A 20,938-nucleotide genomic window follows, 5' to 3' on the forward strand; every position below is an offset into this window, starting at 1 on the left:
AGATTTACACTCGTGGGAGTCATGTCCCATGTGTGTGTGTGGGGGGCAGTGAGTTTACCAGCCAAGTGGGCTTAGAGAGAGAGAGGCCACATCTGAGCAACAAAAGAGGTTCTCTGGGGGAGACTCCTAGGCACAATTACAAGTAGGCTTAGCCTCTCCTTTTCCTGCCCATCTTTTGATACCATAAATCTTATCAGAATTACTGCAGTTCGGAGAGACAGATTTTTGGGCTGATAGGCCATCTATCTGATCTCCTGCTTTGTGCCAAGCAATAAAATCTCTCTCTCTCTCTCTCTGAAATCCTGGGGTTTCAGGAATTGTCATTTGAGTGCATCAGGCAGAGAACTCATCACCTTTGTCCAGTAACATCTTCCTACCTTGTACTACTGCCAGTGTTTTGATTTAAAAAAAATTGATCCTGAATGCAAAGCAGCCTTTTAGGTAGATAAAAAATGTTTAAAGAAGACTTTTAGTAAAAGGATTGTAAAAAGTGCTTATGGGTCCAGAAGTTGGGCTAGTAGTACCCTCAATAAATGTTTGTCTGGGAAATGGGATCTGACCAGGCAACATTTAGCACTTGGTTAGTCATTGACAGAAATCTATCCTGAGTTTCTGCCCAGCATGTTTTGGATCTTTAAAACAACTCAAGTGGAGAGCTGAATGCATTGCACAGAGAAACAGTGACAGAGGAAATTTTAAAAAACTTTTTATTTTGAAATAATTATATAATCATAGGAAGTTGCAAAAACAGTACAGGGATGTCCAGTGTATCTTTTACCCAGCTTCCCCCAAAGGTAACATCTTATATGTCAGTATCAACACCAGGAAATTGACATTGGTACAATCTACAGACTTTATTCAGAGTTCAGCAGTTTTTACATGCATTCATTTATGAGCATAGGTTTATGTAATTTTTTCATGTATAGATTTATGTAAATGCCACAACAATCAAGATACAGAACTGTTTTATCACAAAGGAACTTTCTCATGCTACCCCTTTACAGTCTCATTCCCCACCCCATCCCACCCCTTTCCCTGGCAAACATGACTCTGTTTTCCAGTTCTATAATTGTGTCATTTGAAGAATGTTATTTAATGGATTAATACAATATGTAACCTTTTGGGGTTTTTATAATCACTCGCATAATTCTCTGGCAAGTCATCCAGGTTTTTGCGTGTATCAATAATTTCTTTCTTTTTATTGCTGAATAGCATTCCATGGTATGGATGTACCACAGTTTATTCACCCACTGAAGGACAGTTTTTTGGCTACTACAAAGAGCTGCTGTGAATATTTGTGTACGGGTGCATGAAGATAAGTTTTCACTTCTCTGGGATGAATGCCCAGAATTGCAATTGCTGGATTGCTATAGTAAGTTTATGTTTAGTTTTATAAAATACTGCCAAACGGTTTTCCAGAGTGGCTGTACCATTTTACGTTCTCACAAGCAATGTATGAGAGATCCAGTTTTTCTGCATCCTTGCCAGTATTTGGTATTGTCACTATATTTTATTTTAGATGTTCTAATAGGTGTGCAGTGATATCTCATCACGGTTTTAATTTGCATTTTCCCAGTGGCTGATGATGTTGAACATCTTTACATATGCTTATTTGACATCCATATATCCTCTTTGGTGAAATGTTGGTTCATGTCTTTTCCCATTTTCTAATGGATTGTTTTTTATTGTTGAGTTTTAAGAGTTATTTGTTGTGACTACAAATCCTTTGTCAGATATCTGGTTGTAAATATTTTCTTCCAGTCTGTATTTTGTTTTTTTAATCCTCTTAATAAGGAGAAAATGTTTTTAATTTTGAAGAAGTCCAATTTATCCATTTTTTTTCTTTTGTGGATTGTATGTTTGGTCATGCTTAGAACTCTTTGTATAGGTCTAGGGCCCCAAAGATTTTCTCCTATATCAATATATAAATATATATTTTATATTTTTGTATTTTGCCTTTCCTTATAATTTTTAAAATAAACGTGTCTATATCTATATTTAAATCTATGACTCATTCTGAATTAATTTTTGTATAAAATGTGAAGTCAAGGTTTATTTTTTTGCCTATGGTGTCATACGTGTGTGGGCTTACTTTTGGGTTCTCTATTCTGCTTCATTGATCTATATGTCTGTCCCTCTGCCAGTACCACACTGCTTTGACTTATGTAGTTATATAGTATCTTAAAATTGGGTAGGGTAATTCTTCCTATATTTTTCTTTTCCAGAAAGGTTTTAGCTATTCTAGCTTCTTTGACTTTTCATATAAATTTTAGAATAAGCTCGTCGATATCTATAGAAAGCATTGATGGAGTTTTGAAAGGAATTTTGTTAAACCTATAGATCAATTTGACATCTTTATTATGTTGAATATTGCAATCCATGAACATGATTATATCTGTTGATTTAGACTTTGTTTGATTTCTTTCATTGGTGTTTAGTAGTTTTCAGCATACAAGTCCTTTACCTGTTTTGTTAGTATTTCATTTATGTTGACTAAGTATAAATACTACCAGTTTTTAAATTCCGCTTCAACATGTTCATTTCTAGTTATATAAATACAATTGATTTTTCATATTGATCTTGTATCCTGCAACCTTGCTGAATTCACTTAATGTTTCTAGGAAATTTTTGGACATTCTTTGGGATTTTCTATGTAGACAATCATGTCATCTGCAAATAGAGACAATTTTACTTCTTCCTTTCCAATAAGTATGCTTTTATTTCATTTTCTTGCTTTATTACATTGGCTAGGACTTCAGGTACTATGTTGAATAAGCGGTGACTCAAACATCTTTGCGTTGTTATCAATATTAGGGGGAAAGCATTGAGTCTTTTATCATAAAGAATGAGGTTAGATGTAGGTTTAGGAAGAATTTCTTTATCAAGTTGAGGAAGTTTCCCTCAATTCCCAGTTTGCTGAGAATTTTCATCAGGATTGGGTGTTGAATTTGGTCAAATGCTTGTTCTATATCAACTGATAATGATCATGTGATTTTTCTTCTTTAGCCTGATAATATGGCTGATTACATGGATTAATTTTTGAATACTGAACCAGTCTTGCATCCAGGAATAAAGCCCACTTGGTCATGATATATACATTTTAATATATTGTTGGATTTGATTTGCTAATATTTTGTTGAGGATTTTTGTGTCTAAGGGCATACTGGTTGGTAGTTTAATTTTTTGTACTGCCTTTGTCTGGTTTTGGTATCAGGATAATACTGGCCTCATAATTTTCTGGAAAAGACTGTGCAGAATTGTATTAATTCCAGTTAAACATTTGGTAGAATTATCCAGTGAAGTCATCTGGCCTGGAGATTTCTTTATTGGGAGTCTGTTAACTATGAATTTGATTTTTGAAGTGGTTATAGGACTATTCAAATTATCTATTTCATTTGGGTGAGTTATGGTAGTTTGTGCTTTTTGAACAATTGGTCCATTTCATCTAAGTTGTCAAATTTATGTGTGTGGAGCTATTCGTAGTATTTTCTCAAACTTTTAATGTCTGAGGGGTCTGTAGTGAGAGTCCCCTATTTCATTGCTGATATATTGGTAATCTTTGTCTTCTTTCTCCTTTTTATTGTTAGTTTTGAAAGCGGTTTATCAAGGTTTTTTATCTTTTCAAAGAAAAGATTTCGATTTTCTCTGTTTTTCTATTTTCAATTACATTGCTTTCTGCTCTTATTTCTTTACTTCTGCTTGTTTTGGGTTTATTTCAGTCATCTAGTTGCTTGAAGTGGGCACTTAGATTATTGAGCTGAGATTTTTCCTCTTTTCTAATGTAAGCTATACATTTCCCTCTTGACACTGCTTTAGCTGTGTCTTGCAAATTTTGATGTGTTGCATTTTCATTTTCATTCAATATATATTGTCTTTTAAAAAATTTCCCTTGAGGCTTCCTCTTTGACCTATGGATTATTTAGAATAATAATAATGATGATAATCTTTAATTTCCAAACATCAGGAGAATTTTCCGTTGTCTTTCTGTTATTGATTTCTACTTTGATTCCATTATGGTTAGCGAATATACTCCATATTATTTCAATTCTTTTAACTTTATTAAATCTATGTTGTGAATGTTCCAAGTATGCTTGAAAAGAATGTGTATTCTCTTATTGGGTGGAGTGTTCTATACATGTCAGTTCAATCCAATTAGTTTCATGATACTGTTCAGTTCTGTATCCTTGCTGATTTTCTGCCTAGTGGTTCTATCAGCTCTTGAGAGAGGGGTGTTGATGTTTCCAACTATAAATGTGGATTTGTCTTTTTTTCCTTTCTGTTCTTTCAGTTTTTGCTTTAGATGATTTGAAGTTATTTGGTGCACGGACATTTAGGATTCCTATGTCATGCTGGTGAATTAACCCTTTTACCATTACGTCCTGTCCTTTGTCCCTGGTAATTTTATTTGCTCTGAAGTCTATTTTATCTGATACTAATATAGCCACTCTTCAGTTCTTTTGATTAATGTTTTCATAGTGTATCTTTTTCATCCCTTTACTTTCAACTTACCTATATATTATATTTGAAATGAATTTCTTTTAGACAGCATATAGTTGGGCCAGGTTTTTTAAAAATCCATTTTGCCAATCTCTTTTAGTGCATGTATTTAGACTACTTACATCCAATGTAATTATTGATATTCTAGTGCTTAAGTCTGCCATTTTTATTGTCTTCTCTTTGTTCTCTGTTTCCCTTTTCCTGCCTTCCTATGGGTTACTTGAACATTATTCAGATATGCACTTTGATTTATCTACAGTGTTTTTTATTGTATCTCTTTCTATGTTTATTTTAGTTGTTTCTTATTAGATTATACATATGTAAGTTATCATAGCCTACTGGTGTGAACATTTTACTACTTTGATTCAAATGTGGAAACCTTATCACCACTTAGGTTCACTTGTCCTGTCCTGTTAATAGTATAGTTCTCCTATTTTCTCTACATATATTGAGAACTGTATCATACAATGTTATAATTACTGCTTCAACCATCAAACATAATTTAAAAATTAAAACTCAAGAGGATAGTCTACTATATTCATTTTTTCCCTTTCTGTTCTTTCTTCATTCATGATGTTTCAAGTTTCCTTCTTTTATCATTTCCTTTCCGTTGGAAGAACCTCCTTTAGTAGTTCTTTTACAGCACTTCTCTTGGCAAGAAATTCTCTTAGTTTTACTTCATCTGAGAATGTCTTTATTTCACCTTCATTCTGAAGGATATTATCATTGGATATAGAAGTCTGGGTTGACAGTTATTTTCTTTCAGCACTTGAAAAAATGCTGTGTCACTTTCTTCAGCCTCCATGGTTTCAGATGGAAGTCTATTGTCATTCCCATAAGTAATGCATAATTTCTCTCTAGTTGCTTTCAAGATTTTTGCTTTTAATTTTCTGATGTTTATGATGTGTCTTGGTGTGAATTTCTTTGGGTTCATCTTGCTTGGAGTTCACTCTCATGTTCTAGTATCTGTAGATTATATCTTTTGCCAAATTTGGGGAAATTTCAGCCATTTTTTCTCTAAATGCTTTTTCAGTCCCACTCTTTCTCCTCTCCTTCTGGACCTCTGATGAAATGAATGGTAGATCATATATTGTAGTCCCACGGGTCCCTAAGGCTCTGTTCATCTTTTTTCTTTCCACTTTTTATTCTGTTTCCTCTGTTGTTCAGATTGGGCAATTTCTGTTGTTCTATTTTCAAGTTCACTAATTCTTTACTCTGTCATCTCTATTCTGCTGAGGCCATGTAGTGAGTTTTGTTTTTTTTTTTTGGTTATTGTATTTTACAGTTCTAAAACTCCCATATGGTCCTTTTTACATTTTTATTATGAAATATAACATATATATAGAAAAGTGATAATTTTCAAAGTACAGTTTAACAAGTAGTAAGCAAATTCCAAAGAATTTATGGTTACAGTTCCACATTTCAGTTACTTCTTTATTGTGAACTATATATACAGAAAGGTGATAACTTTCAAAGTACAATTTAACAAGTAGCTATATAACAAATTTCAAAGAATGTTATGGATTACAGTTACACAGTCTTAGTTATTTCCTTATTGTGAAATATAACATATACAGAAGGATGATAACATTCAAAGTACAATTTAATGAGTAGCTATAGAGCAAATTTCAAACAATGTTATGGGTTACAGTTCCACCAATTCAGTTCTTTCCTTCTAGCTATTCTAATACCCTATGAACTAAGAAAAAATTATATAAAGATTCAGTATTTGTAATTCTTTGTTAAATCCTATCTTGTCTTTGTATCCCTTCCTCTCATTTAATCACTTTCTTGATCTTCAGGGGTATCTAGGCAATGACCACCCTAACTTGTTCATATTGAAAAGGGATGTCAACATCATGGGGAAGGGGGCTGCATCTGGTTGATGCTCTTGAAGAGGCTGTTGCCTCTGGGTTTTGGGACTTATCTGGCATAGCAACACTCTGGAGGATTTAAGTTTCTGAAAAATAAACTTAGTAAAACTTTTATAAGGTCTCAGTTGGGACCTAGGTATTTTGGGACTACTATTGATTAGGGCTTGGCATACTGTGTCCATTTGGAATATCTAGCTGGAGCTTGCATAAGCGTAACCTCCAGGATAGCCTTTCAACTCTATTTGAAATCTCTTAGCCACTGTAACCTTATGCTATTACCTTTCTTTTCCCTCTTTTGGTCAAGAAGGCATTCTCAGTCCCTCAGTGCTAGGGCCAGGCTCATTCCTGGGAGTCATGACCCATGTCGCCAGGGAGATTCACTCCCCTGGGAGTCATGTCCCACTTGGCGGGGGAGGTTATTGAATTTATTTGCAGAATTGGGCTCAGAGAGAGAAAGGCCACATCTGAGCAATAAAAGAGGTTCTCTGGAGGTGCATCTTGGGCATAATTATAGGTAGGCTTAGCAAGGGTTTGACTTATTAAGTAGGGGGTTCCTAATTTCACATAGCATGTATTTTGTCCAAGATAAACAATCAGTGACTCACATTATCTTCACTTACTTGTATAGTCATCATCACTCTCAACTGTAAACAATTATCATAACCCAAAACACCCCAAAGCTCTTATCAGCCCCTAATTATTCATCCCTAGTATTAGTGTAGTACTGGTAAGGTATTCCTATTAAATATAGTCTATAATATTTAATAGGTAGTTTTTCCCATATACCATTCTGTTGTTAACTCTTTCTACCAGTGTCATACAGAAGTTGATCATGCAAGCACTTATTTATATTTGTAGTGCTAATCTGTGGGATACATGCTTTTAAACAACCCCTTCCAATCATGTTCACCTTCAATGCTGTACTGATACTTATAATCCAGTTAATGAACTTTCATCGCCCCTGTCCATTCCCATACTTTAAGTTCACCCTCAATAACATGTCTGTACATATTAGGTAATCATTCCCCTTTCACTAGCTTCTCTCTATCTCTAGGTCCTCTATATTCTACATTATAAGACACTGATTTTACATTATTCAGGGAGTTCATATTAGTGATAGCATACAATATCTCTCCTTTTGTATCTGACTTATTTCACCCATCATTATGTCTTCAAGGTTCATCCATTTTGTCATATGTTTCACATCATTCCTTCTTACTGCTGCTTATTATCCCATTGTATGTATATACCACATTTTGTTTATCCACTTGTCTGTTGATGGACACTTGGGTTGTTTCCATCTCTTGGCAATTGTGAATAACGCTGCTATGAACATCAGTGTGCAAATGTCTGTTCATATCGCTACTTTCAGATCTTCTGGGTATATACCGAGAAGTGAAATTGCAGGATTGTAGGGTAACTCGATATCTAGTTTTCTGAGGAACTGCCAAACTGTCTTCCACAGCAGCTGCACCATTATACATTCCCACCAGCAATGAATGAGTTCCATTTTCTGCACATCTTCCCCATCATTTGTAGTTTATTATTTGTTTAATGGCAGCCATTCTTATTGGTTTGAGATGATATCTCATTGTGGTTTTGACTTGCATTTCCCTGATAACTAGTGAAGATGAACATTTTTTTCATGTGTTTTTTAGCCATTTGTATTTCCTCTTCAGAAAAATGTCTTTTCATAACTTTTGCCCATTTTACAATTGGACTGTTTATACTACTGTAGTTGAGTTGTAGGATTTCTTTATATATGCTGGATATTAGTCTCTTATCAGATTTATGGTTTCCAAATATTTTCTCCCATTGAGTTGGCTGCCTCTTCACCTTTTTGACATAGTTCTTTGAGGCACAGAAGCATTTGATTTTGAGGAGTTCCCATTTATCTACGTTTTCTTTCATTGCTTGTGCTTTGGGTGTAAGGTCTAAGAAGCGACATCCTAATACAATGTCTTGATGTTTCCCTACATTATCTTCTAGGAGTTTTATGGTACTGTCTCTTATGTTGAGGTCCTTGATCCACTTTGAGTTAATTTTTGTGTAGAGTGTGAGGTAGAGGTCCTCTTTAATTCTTTTGGATATGGATATCCAGTTCTCCCAGCCCCATTTGTTGAAGGGACTTTCTTTCCCAGCTCAATGGATTTGGGGCCTTATCAAAAATCAGTCAACCATAGATATGGGGGTCTATTTCCGAACTCTCTATTTGATTCCACTGATTAATATCTCTATTTCTGTGCCAGTACCATGCTCTTTTGAGTACTGTGGCTTTATAATAGGCTTTAAAGTCAGGAAGTGTAAGTCCGCCGACTTCATTCTTCTTTTTAAGGATGTTTGACAATTTGAGGCCCCATTCCCTTCCAAATAAATTTGATAACTAGCTTTTCCAAGTCTGCAAAGTAGGTTGGAATTTTGATTGTAATTGCATTGAATCTGTGGATCAGTTTTGGTAGGATTGACATCTTAATGATGTTTAGCCTTGCTATCCATGAACATGGAATATCTTTCCATCTAATTAGGTCCTCTTTGATTTATTAAAGTTTTATAATTTTCTGTGTAGGGGTCTTTTACATCTTTGGTGTAGTTTATTCCTAGGTACTTGATTTTTTTTTTAGTTGCTATTGTGAATGGAATTTTTTTCTTGATTGCCTCTTCAGTTAGGTCATTACTGTTGTATAGGAACATTCCTGACTTTTGCACATTAATCTGGTATCCTGCCACTCTGCTGAATTTGTCTATTAGCACAAGTAGCTTTGTTGTCAATTTCTCAGGATTTTCCAAATATAATATATTATCTGCAAATAATGGTACTTTTACTTCTTCCATACCAATTTGGATGTGTTTTATTTCTTTATCTTGCATATGGTCCTTTTTTTATATCTTCTGTTTCTTTGCCAAGGCTTTCTATTTTTGTATTTCTTTCCCATTTAATTTTGCTGAAGCTTTCTATTTCTTCGTTTGTTTCAAGTGTGTTTCAATTGCTCATTGATGCTTTTTATGCCAGCTGCTTTTAAATCCTTTTCAGGTAAAATTTTTTATATAAGGATATAAAATCCTTTGTTGATCATTTCAATATTCGTGTCACCTCAGTTTTGGCATTTGTTGGTTGTCTTTTCTCATTTAAATTGAAAATTCCCTTGTTCTTGGTTTGACAAGTGGTTCTTTTCATTGTATCCTGGACATTTGGGGGCTTTTAAGCATTTCTAGATCTTATTTAAATCTATTTTCGCAGGTTTCCATGGACACTATGCTGGTTGAGAAAGGAGTACACTACCTTGATACTGCCAGGTAGGGGGGTGGTAGTCTGAAAGTTCTGGCTCCCTTCTAGGCCTCTGATGATGAGACAGTAGATAGATTTTTTCCTGTGGTGCATGATTGGAATAGGGTGGTGTGATGGTTAGGTTCATGTGTCAACTTGGCCAGGTGATGGTGTCCAGGTGTATTAGTTAGAGAACCCTTACTAATACAGGTGGATATTGTCAAAAATATTTTGTCTTCCTAGGCTGATCCTGTCTCTGTCTTTTGACTAGAGATAACAGGCTTTATTTGGAGCTTTTTTTTTTTTTTGGTCTGTGACCTTTTTTCCTCTGGTCTCCCAGCTTCTTCAGCACCCATTACAGGATATAGAGGAGGCAAAAAATGGGGGGGGGGGGGACTCATGGACATCTGGTTCCTCAATTCCTGAGGGCCCTTATCAATATGCCTCCTTCTCTCCACCCTTCAGAGTCTTGTAACTTATGTTTTATATGTATGTTCAGGGGGTTAAGCTGCATTTTGTGGAAGGAATAAGAAGTGCATCTACTCTATCTTGTCCGGAACCAGAAGTCAACCCAACTGGTTTTTATTAAACTAAATTATACTAAAATTTGACATGGTGGTTCTTCGTTTATGCAAACAACCTGTATTAACAGAATACTAGAGATTTGTAGAAAGGCCTCAAGGGATTTATGAAATTTTCTCTTCCTTAATGCATTAATCTTTATTGTACATTTTTAATCATCCTGATTTTTGGCATCCCCAAACCCTGCATCAGTGATTCTGTTAAGCTAGTGGACAGTTTCAACACATTAGAAAATAATGTCAAGTTTGGTACAGGTCTAGGATCAGAGGAAGGTTTATAAGAAAGCAAGAAACTGGTGGCAGAACTAACACAAACATAGTCAGGCCACCCTTTACTGATCCTCACATACAGTGAGCCAAGTAATGTGTTTAAATGAAAGAAAAAAAGTTCAGGTACCACAAAGGTAGGAAGATGGACTTGTGCTTATACATTGCCTCAGTCTTCCAGAACAGCCAATTGTTCCTGGCATGATGTATTTTGCACATATGAACCTGGACACAAAATGAAGAATGCATGGTTAAACAGTTGGTGCCTAAAAGTACAGCTTCAATCACAGCTCTTTACCCTGCCCTGCCCAGCAAGTCCAGAAAGCTCAGTTCTCCTCAACAGGCACCCCACAGCAGTAGCTGCAGAAAGCACACAGTCTGTTGACAGAGGTGCCCCCGTCTTTTTCCTATCTTTACCCTCACCAGACACCTCTTGGGCCACATTTTTTCCTGGCTTGTCTTTACAAACCAGAAATGGTATTTACTCATTTGGTCTAGATTTGCCACATCTGATAATGCAGCTTGAGATAAGAAAGATTATAGGTTTCATATTTAAGAGGTCTTACATCATCAAGGTTCAACAAGTTTTCTATGTACAGATTTTTCTGTTCTGAAGTTCAAATGTCTTTTGTTCCTTCCCTTCCAGGTCAGTCACCACAAAGCAGGGCACTCGGTGTGTTGCCCCAATACTGAAGAAACAATGCTGTGGAGGCAATGTGTCACACTGTCAGAGGTTGGGACTTGATTTGATACCAACTGCTGTGCAGTTCTGCTGAGCAGGAATATCGTGAGCTGTTAAATACCAACGCACACACGTTGGCTGAGATGAAGTTTCTAGTAAGGAAGTCATGGTGCAATGTGAATAATTATGGCCATAAAATAGGAAGAGCTTAAGTTTCCACTCTGAACCTGCCTCTGCTGGAGTCATTTGAACAGGGTGTCTTCACAGCAAAGAAGAGACGTGATTTAGTACCATTTCACATCAGTAGGTGTCTGGACAAATACATCAATGTGAATAAGGGCCAAGTGAAGTCTTGTCTACCATTATTAAATTACTTAAAATGAAATAAAAGGTCTGGATGAAACTGTTTAAACCTGACTCATCCAGATCTCCTTCAATTAGCTCTCCCTTAGAAGCTATTACAAGATAGTATTTTTTTTTCTCCCTGGGATTGGAGAACCCTAATGAACTGAAACAAATTTTTATTGCTTTTAAATTGTTCTATCTGGTATTTTTGTAATTATACTATTAAATGACTCTGGAGTCATGATAATGAACGGGATTTTTTTGTTTTGTTTTGCTAAAAAGCAGCATTTATGATGTAGTTTAACTGTCTGGTTCATGTAAAAAGTAGTCTACATACAAAGGAATATGAAGAATATAAAGGAAAACTATGCAGTGGGTTCAAGAATCTTAGTTATTACCCACTGAGATCCTAAGCATTAAACTGAAATGAAATCCACTTGCCTAAATCTTACAACTTAATGTTTCTGACACTCGGTGATACTTTATATAGGGATCTACAGTCAATGCTTGCTAAAGACTTGTGCAGGCCAAGATAAGTCACAGGCAGAGGCCAAGTTTAAGCTATTTCCTTTACTCCTAAGGCACATTAAAAAAAACTCTCAAAACTCCGTTGTCTTGATTTTTACATCTTATTTTAAAATCGAATTTCTTCAAGCATCTAAATCAGGGGTCGGCAAAGAGATTTTCTGTAAAGGGCCAGCTGGAAAAGAGTTTAATCTTTGTGGGTCAGAGGGCCTCTGTCACCACTCCTCAAATCTGACATTCTGGCAGGAAGGCAGCCATAAACGAATGGGTGTGGCGTATGCCAATAAAACTTTGTTTACAAAAACAGGCGGTGGGCCAGATTTGGTCCACCGGGCTAGAGTTGGCAACCCCCAGTCTGAACGAAGCTGGAAAGGAATAGTGTCTACCCAGAACGAAAAGAAACAGACTAGGAATAGGATGATACTGTACTCTTCTACTAACCGATGATATGTTAAAAATAAAACAAGTTTAGTTCAGACAGTTAGTCTTTTTATTTTTAGTTTTGTAAAAAAAAAAAAAAAGCTTTGAGAAAAATCTGTTAAATATCAGTAAAGGGCAGGAAAACATGTGGATAGCTTTAACAATATCAATCTAAACATACACACAAAAGCAAACATTAAGTTAAATGCTAGGGAAAGATAGCACTTTGGGGACCTAACTGCAGTTTTCCTTATTGCACATAAAGATTGTTGATAACTCTAAGTCTTCACTTTTTCACAGTTATAGCATACTTAAATGTAGATATTTTTAAAAACCAGTTTGTTACTGTTGAATGGGAGTAGAGGTCAAAATTCTCCCCAATTACACTATGTAAGCGCTCTATATAAAAGTTCCCAGAATATCACATCATCCATGTTAAGTTCATTCTATTCTTTTTAAAAAATTGCTTTTCAGCTACTAAATGAATCCTGGTGGCCTTCTCATTTTATCATTTTAATGGACATAGTAAAGCTTCTTAAGTAAGAGTACAAGATGTATTTCTGGAAAAAAAAAAAAAGACAACCTAGGAGGAGCTGACACTTCTATGAAGTCATACTTTGAATGAGTGATTTCAGTGGTAAATTCCAAATCCAGAGGCGTAACGCCCACGCAACTGCAAACCATTTTGCTGCTTCTCCAAAGCCCACAACTGGAATAACCACAACAAAAGTCACCCCCCAAAATGTCCATGCAGTTTGTCACCCAGTAACACTTAGATCTTAACTTTTTTAAAAAGTGCTTTAGAGAGAGCCATTCTTCTGGCTGTTGACAAGTCCTTTTCTATTGGAGTTCCTCCAATGTATACAGGACCAGATGATTTTCCACTGGCCACAAGTCGAGTAGACCATGACATTTGTCAATCCTGTCAACCCTTTGAAAAGGTTGTCCTCAGAAATAAGGCACCCTCCCCTGTGTGCTCTCCTGTCAGCTCCAGACCTTTTCAAAAGGTGGGGTAGACCAGGCAGACCCTCCTCTTCACATCTACCTTCCCCAAAGCTCATGTAGCAGAAAACTAGTTGCCCATTTGTTCCATCTGGGCCATGGTTATAGCATATACCTACTTAGAAAAATAAAACTAACATCAAAAACGTTGGTTTTGGTCATTAAAATTTCTGCTACCCCTAGGTGAAGAAACCAGATGTGTTTGTTAATTTTTTAAAATCTCTGCCTAGGAAAGTTAAAACTGGAAAAAAAAATTCTGGGTCTTGTTTTGAGAAGACTGTCAGAGAGTCTACTTGGTTTCCGTAGTTAGACACCAGCATTGGTTTCTAAAGTATTTCTCTCTGTATATTGTCCTTATTAGGTATTAAAAAGGTCTTTTAGACCTTTAGAAGGTCTTTTCAGATATCAAAGTGGTGAAAGCAGCATTTATATGGATTGTTTCTAAACTTTAACTCTTGACCACTAGATACCTTCAACTTACTGTATTGGAATGCAGCAACTGACACTGGCAAACCAGATTCTTATTTAAAAGACAGCATAAGAGATCAGAACTCAGTTATACCAATCTAATATATTTGACAGACTAATTTCTGTATTAACTAATCTACAGAACCAACATCAAAAGGCAGGCATGAAACTTGTCAAGTTCCTCACTTCTGAGGTGGACTAATAAGTCATACACTTGTTAAATCAGCAAGCTGATTTACCAGTAGCCCTCATCATTCCAGATCACATTTTACAACAGATGGTAAAATTAGCTTTCTGGTATACCCCTCAGAACTCAGAATGTGTAGCAAGGTGTAGGTTTCCAAGTGGATGATTTTCACCCCTCATGAGTAGCTTAAATGCTCTGATGCCAGTCTTACCTAAGGCCATCACTAGTGTTTCTGCATTTGGAAATCACTTTATTCACATTAAATATCTGACAAGAGTAAATTAGCTTCCACTAGGGAAAAAGAAAGGTAGCCATATGATTTGGGAAGGGAGTGGTATGCAAGGCAAACCTCTATTTTGGAAGGGACTGTGATTCTTTGTCCTAGACTGAAATGTTCATGACTAGTAGAGATAATGTTTTTCATGTTTTCTAAAGAGATTTTATTTGTCAACCAAAGCACAGAGGACATTTTAGGGTCTAGAGAACATAGCCTAAAGAGCTCCTTGCTGTTTTCTTGATGAAACATTTGATGTCACAGTGTAATTTCTGGCTTCAAGGCATTAATGCTTATTTGTCTAGTAACCCCAGTAAGTCTCCTGGATGGTCATAATCCATTTAACCATATATGCCCTTCCCATACTTGTTTTCTAGGAAGAAACACAGCATTCTAAAGGTCCAAATTTCCTTCTCTTGGAGAGGAAGTTTAGGTTTCCTTATAATCCCCCAAAAAAGTATTAAAAGGAATGGCAGAAATTTTGGTATTCTCTTGTTGGTGCTATACAAATCTGCATCTCCTTAAATAACTTCTTCTAACACCGATACCACATGCCAGCAAAGCAATCACAACTTTTCACTTATCTTGGGTCTCTTCTCTGGCAGTAAATGGGCCCAAATTTTATTCTGAGGAATCCAACATGGATTCAACATGGGGACAAGCATGGTCTGAAGAGAAAGAGAGTTTATTTGACTGCAAAGGGAACTATTAATTTAATCCCAGATTAAATTTAAAAGACAGCTTCCCAGAAGCCCCCTTTTTTCCCACAAATGGGGCAAAGATGAACAGTTTTAAATTCTCTCCATACACTCAAGTCACTCTTCTCTCTCCTTCATGCTCCTAAGGTTTTCAAACATGACCTTTTCAGTTATACTTTATGGAGTACATTCTTCAGTTCTGAAAGATTATCATAAAACTCTTTCACAGCTGCCCAGTCTGTATTATTGGCCAACACTCAGTTTGTTCCATGAGACTAAAAATTTACAAGAAAAACCACACACACACACCTTAACTCGCTAGGCCATTCCTTTGAATAAGGTTCCAAATAACAGATTCTACTGCAAGCTCTAGACTAAAAGGCTCTCAACCCTGGCTGCACATTAGAACACCCCGAGGTTCCCAAACAAAATATGGAATCTCTAGGGGTAAGGCTCTCGCATCAGTACTTTTAGAAAAATGGTCAGATTTTTCCTAAAATGCAGCTAGGGTTGAGAACCTCTGCTCTAGAACATTAGACTCTGCTGAACTGCCCTAACTCAGAACAAATACGTTTATAAGATGGTTTGGGTTTCATCTCCCAAAGAAGAACTTTGGCAGTTGAATGTACCATTACTCATCAGTTTCTTTCTGATTTTATGCCATTCTGATAGCAGATAGTTTCCCTTGAGTTACATGGTTTCTGGGCCTTGTGGCATCCTGCTTTTCTCCGTTCAACTTAGGCATAATGCCTAAGTTAAAGTGACTTACCCTGATCCAGTGAATAAAAGACCCAATCAAATAACTATAACCCTACCTAGATTTTGATCTTGGCAAAGATCGATTTGCTCATACTTAAATGGGTCAGAAAAAAAAAGTTATGCAGTGAAGACTTCAGGAAAAAATACAAAAATGTATGGACTGACCAAAGACTAGGATTGGAAACCCAGTGGTTATTTTTCCCTCCCTATGAGGGCAATTTCTTATTTGCTGAGCTTCCTAGAAAACCAAAATTACAACAAACCCTTGAGGTTAGTGAAGACAGGATGTATCCTACCTGGTTGGCTCTTTTTGAGAACCATCATCAAGGTTTATCTGTTAGCTTTTTCCGCCCAAAATTAATCTAATTTAAGCAAGCAACATATGAAATAAGCATGGCTTTACAGAGAGCCAAACATTCTATCCCTCCACTGCCACCCCCACCCAAGTCAAACAAAAAAATGCCCTCACCTTTAAGTTTATATGGCATTACTACTAAATAAAAACAGATTTGCTGGTTCTGGGCCAGAGCACATACATCTCCAGCCTTCCATCAAACCCAGCAGCTGCTGTCTGCAGCCTGACACCACAACATAATAATCTCCCTTCCAGGAGCTCTGTAAGAAAGCTGTTTCTCTGGCTATGGGTTGGAGGTTTTAAGTCCCTCAGTAGCCTAGAAAGCCCTGAGGCCTCAAGGGGTTAGGTAGGTTGTTTAGCTTTTTGCAAATTTACAGAGCTCATGGATAATCATAACATCAAAATGGATTTTACTGTAGATAGAAAGGGAAGAGGAGACAGGCTAATATAAAAACCATTCAATTATATTATATTCAACTGTATGAAATCGCCCTTTCTGTTTTTAAAAAGTGATTGACTATCAGCAATTTCATGTGGCTCAGCCTAATTAATTTGTCCTGATTTGCACAAATTGTCAATTCAAAAAAATATAGAGTTGAGCAATGTATTATTTAAAAATTAAACATGAAAAAATGTGAGTTAAGATGGTTAAATGGCTGCTTTCATTACGGTGTACTAAACTGGGACATTATTTTGTCTGCCATAAGAAAAATGCCCACTTGTAATGAAAGTGGATTTTAAAAGCTGGGTTGCCAAATATGCTAGCACTGAAGCATAGGGACATGGGGAGAAACTCAAATTCTTCCCAAGAGTTCTCTCAGTATGCCACCTCCTACACGTATGGGCAGGTAGACCAGCTCACCCAGAAAGCACCCAAAGTAAAAAACTAAAATTGAAACCATGACCATACATTATACTCTGGTGCAAGCCTCCCCAGATACCAAGAAAATGACCCCTCTCAACATGGCACTCTGGTGTGAAGACATCTGGATTCTTAAAAATATTTTAACCTTATAGTAGAGAGACCCTTCCACTGGGTTGAATAATGTTTAACTTCCCACTGACTCCCCACTGATTCCTCATGTGGCCACTGAAATCTCATGCATTCATCAGCTCAAAGTTTGAAATTCTACCCAGTCTTTAGAATACTATCTTGTATTTTCTCTGCAGTTAATTTTTTTTTGCAGTGAGATTTCTTGCCATCCTCCAAATACCAGCCTATTGCCTCTCAGGTTTCTTGTTGCCTTTTCTTCCCCAGATGAAAGCATCCTACAAATTTTGGTGTTATTTCTAAATCCACAGTTGAATCTCAATCCCACTAATCATTTCCCTATCATACCCAGTTCAGACGTCAGGCAGGCAATTCATTATGCTGACCCTCCAGAGTTGAATTATTTTTGCAGTGACCTAAACAGCAGTTTTTATATACCTCCTGCCCTCAGATTACTTTAAAAAAATAAGAGTATAACACTATTTTGCCTTTGGTTTTAAACATTTCTGTAACTTCTTCCTCATGGAGATTTCCAGAGAAGGAACTAATTGTTTCCTCCATGTTGAAACATTCATGGATATATTTTCCAATCTGCAGTCTAGAGGAAACACAGGTAGCTTAAAAAGTTAGGAATCCCGATATGAGGTTGCAATCACACAGCCTTTGTCTCCAGAGCCTCCACTCAAACTGCTTTTTCGTATTTTCTATCCCATTTAAGAGCAGCTTCCCATAATCCTTGAAGGTCCAATCTCAATTGCCTTTCTTAGTGATCTTTCTTCTAGCCTGTTCTCCCTTAACTTCCCATCCTACAGACCAAGCTAGGCTTGCACTGCTGTATTTTAATATGAAGCCTCTCCTGGGAGGAATCCCCAAACACCTGCCTCACCTTGTTCAGATATTGCAGGTGAATGAATTAAGAGACCAATAAAGCATGCTTTTTTGTTTGTTTAACTCTGAAACAGTGCACTACTATGTGAAAAAGTGGGAATAGGTCTTCATTTGTCTTGATTTAGAGACACTTTAGCCCACCATCTGCATCTTGGGTTAAATTCCAGGTGTTGATATCTTCAGATCCCAATAAGACAGAAGCATTAGTTCAATTCAGTCAACACCCTACCTCAAACAACACTGGGGCTTGCAGCCATTCTCACCCATTGGTGGGCATCACTTCAGGGGTTTGGGGGGAAAGTCATGCATTATCCTCTAGAGGAAACACTAGGCGGGTGCCCCGGCTTGAAATCTTCTGGTCTCCAATTCCCAGGTCTTGTTCTAGCACTTCCTCCGAGCTGTTTTTTGTTCTTCGGCCACCTTCGAGGCTCATGGAGGCTGTGTGGGAGGCTGAGGAACCATTCGCAGTTACTGTGCTGTCCCCGTAGGTCAGGGTGAGGTCGCCCTCAGTCAAGATGAAATCAGAATCTTCCTCTCTCAGTGGCTCTTGGTTCTGAAAAGGGCAACCAACAACAACAACAAAATGGAAGACATATTTTCCAGGGCTAGAACCAACCCCAGCTCCACCCCTCATCTGAAAACTGTGGATTTATAACACTTGCCTGCTTTGAGCCTCCAGAGTGATAACTGGATATAAACTGTAGGGTTCTACTCAGTGTAAGGCACTGTTGCCTGAAGCAGGACTTAGAACACTAAAAAGCAATTCTGATTTCAGATGTCAGGCAGCTTGGAGTTAGGGACTAAGGAAAGAAGGGAGACCACCCTGGTTTTTCAGCTTCCCAACCCACAAAGAAAGAAGGGAGAAGGTCACTGGGCAGACCTTGCCAATAAGTTTAGGGTACTCTTTTCTCTGGGTAGGTCTCCTGGGTGGGCTTTGAGCCCTACACAAACCACCCTAAACTCACCTTATCTATCTTATCTGACCTACTCTTTGTCTAGTCCGCAATTGAGGAAAGGGGACACACTATAATTATGATTTCCTTCCTGTTTCTTCTCTCCTGTCCCCAAAGAAAAGAACCCTGATGGATAGCCCTCCCCTCTAAGTCCTCAGGTAGATGAAGCAAATGATAAGGAGGGAAAATACAGAGAGAAGTAAATTTACTAAGTCCTTCTCCTAAGTTCTCATTTGATCCCTACCCTTCCGCACTGAGGGGTGCAAAGACTAAAATCATGGAGGAGAAAACCTAAGCTAAGAGAACCTATGAAATCTGCCTGAGGTTGTCCAACTGATAGGAAGCAGAGTTAAGATTTATGCTGCCTCCAGACTGATTTTACCCACATAAAGGATTTGTGAAAAAATCACCGTGTTAGGAAAAGGACTGGCAGGACATTTCATGATAAGCAGTAATTATTGCAAAACAGACAAGACTAAACAAGGCAGAGCTTTAGCAAGCCACATTCACCTGAAATGAAAGACAGTGGGGCAAGTGGTTGAGAATGGCATGAGGTCAGATATAACCTTTCACCCTCCAATGGGTTTAACAAGCAAAACAACAGGAGGCCCGTTCCCCCACTGCACTGAGGTTTGCCTAACACTGAACTTATTTCTTGAATGGCAAACACGGTGTTAAAGCATTCCAAGGTAGAGAGCTGCTCTTTTCTCTCCTATTTACCTTTGATCCTTCAAAGCACATCTAAAGTCCTGTGTCCTCTACACGACAGGACCTCCTCAGGCCAGGATGCAGAATCAGACTCCCTGACATTCTGAAGCCCCAACTCCCTCAGTCACACTGCCATAGGCCACCAGCAGGTTCTGCTGTGTCAATGCTTGGGCTCTCCATGTAGATGATAAACTACCAGATGGCAGTGACCACCTTCTATTCTTGGCACCCTTTCCTACTTGTGCTTAATTCAAAGCAGGTACAAAGTGAGGACCTGTTAAATGCACCACCCAGGGAAGGATAAATAGGTTCAGTCTCCCTCACTTTCTCCTCTTCCAACCCATCTTTGTGCACTTACTGGTGACAAGTACATATTTGTTTTCTGCATTGTTTCTTGGTGATGTTGACTTCTCCACAATCCACATCACTGGCACAGTGTGACTCCACTTAACCAATGCTCCAGCATTCTTTACAGGCAAACATGCAACTCCTTTTGCTTGCTGCCTCAAATCCTCACTGGAATGAGGCAGGGTGCAAATGAACAACTAAATCAAAATCCTGTGCTTAGACAGACATTTAAAGCACAATTCTAAAATGCAATCCCAACTCCCCCAATTTCCTCCTTTCCACTAGCTCTTAGGAAGTCCTGAAACTCAATCTGCTCTACGATAGTTTTCTTAACAACAAATGAGATCACGTGTCCCATCCGAGTTTCCAACTCCCAGGAGGTTCTTCGTCCCCATTCTAGCACATTTCATTTCTCCTGCTCATACACGTGCTAGAAAAGGTTTCTGTTTATTTGTCAAAATACCTCTGCCAGGCCTCTTAGCTCCCAAGTTTTAGGGACACTATTCTGGCATGTATTTTTACTGTTTCAAGGTCTGGAGCCACAGAGGGACGAGAGCAGAATATGGGGCAAATGCCATGTGATGGAAATTCTGTAAGCAGAGGAAATCCTACCACAGTCAGAGGAAGCCCTCGTGATATGAACTCCCATGGCCTGCCCTGACTCCTTACAGTGGTAAGCAGGGCCAAAATTCACTGGCAGCAGAAAACAAAACTGGATGATGACCCATTCAAGAAAATCACACGCCCAGACAAATAGTACTCAAGGACAGGTCATTCAGAAACAAGGACATATTAAAGCCCAGTGGAGAATGATTTCCAAATCAAAGTCGTAATGAATGTTCTATGCAGAT

General features: G+C 37.6%; 2 protein-coding genes across 3 annotated transcripts in view; one reads left to right on the top strand and one right to left on the bottom strand.

Moving 5' to 3' along the window:
- Positions 1-12,119, top strand: part of CHST7 (carbohydrate sulfotransferase 7) — a 40,798-nt gene extending 28,679 nt beyond the window's left edge. Inside the window, exons 2-3 of one of the 2 annotated variants that reach the window (XR_005214494.1) lie at positions 1,213-1,372; positions 11,131-12,119. The gene's annotated coding sequence lies outside the window, so the exon portion shown is untranslated. The remainder of the gene's footprint in view (positions 1-1,212; positions 1,373-11,130) is intronic. The other variant, XM_037821170.1, reaches the window with a different exon arrangement.
- A 5,254-nt stretch (positions 12,120-17,373) lies between these two features.
- Positions 17,374-20,938, bottom strand: part of SLC9A7 (solute carrier family 9 member A7) — a 94,875-nt gene continuing 91,310 nt past the window's right edge. The window contains 1 exon segment of the mRNA XM_037821171.1: positions 17,374-18,631. Within this exon segment, the coding sequence (XP_037677099.1) occupies positions 18,380-18,631 (252 nt within the window). The 3' untranslated portion in view covers positions 17,374-18,379.

The sequence above is a fragment of the Choloepus didactylus genome, chromosome X (genome assembly GCF_015220235.1).
Source record: "Choloepus didactylus isolate mChoDid1 chromosome X, mChoDid1.pri, whole genome shotgun sequence".
NCBI classification, from domain to species: Eukaryota; Metazoa; Chordata; class Mammalia; order Pilosa; family Megalonychidae; genus Choloepus; species Choloepus didactylus.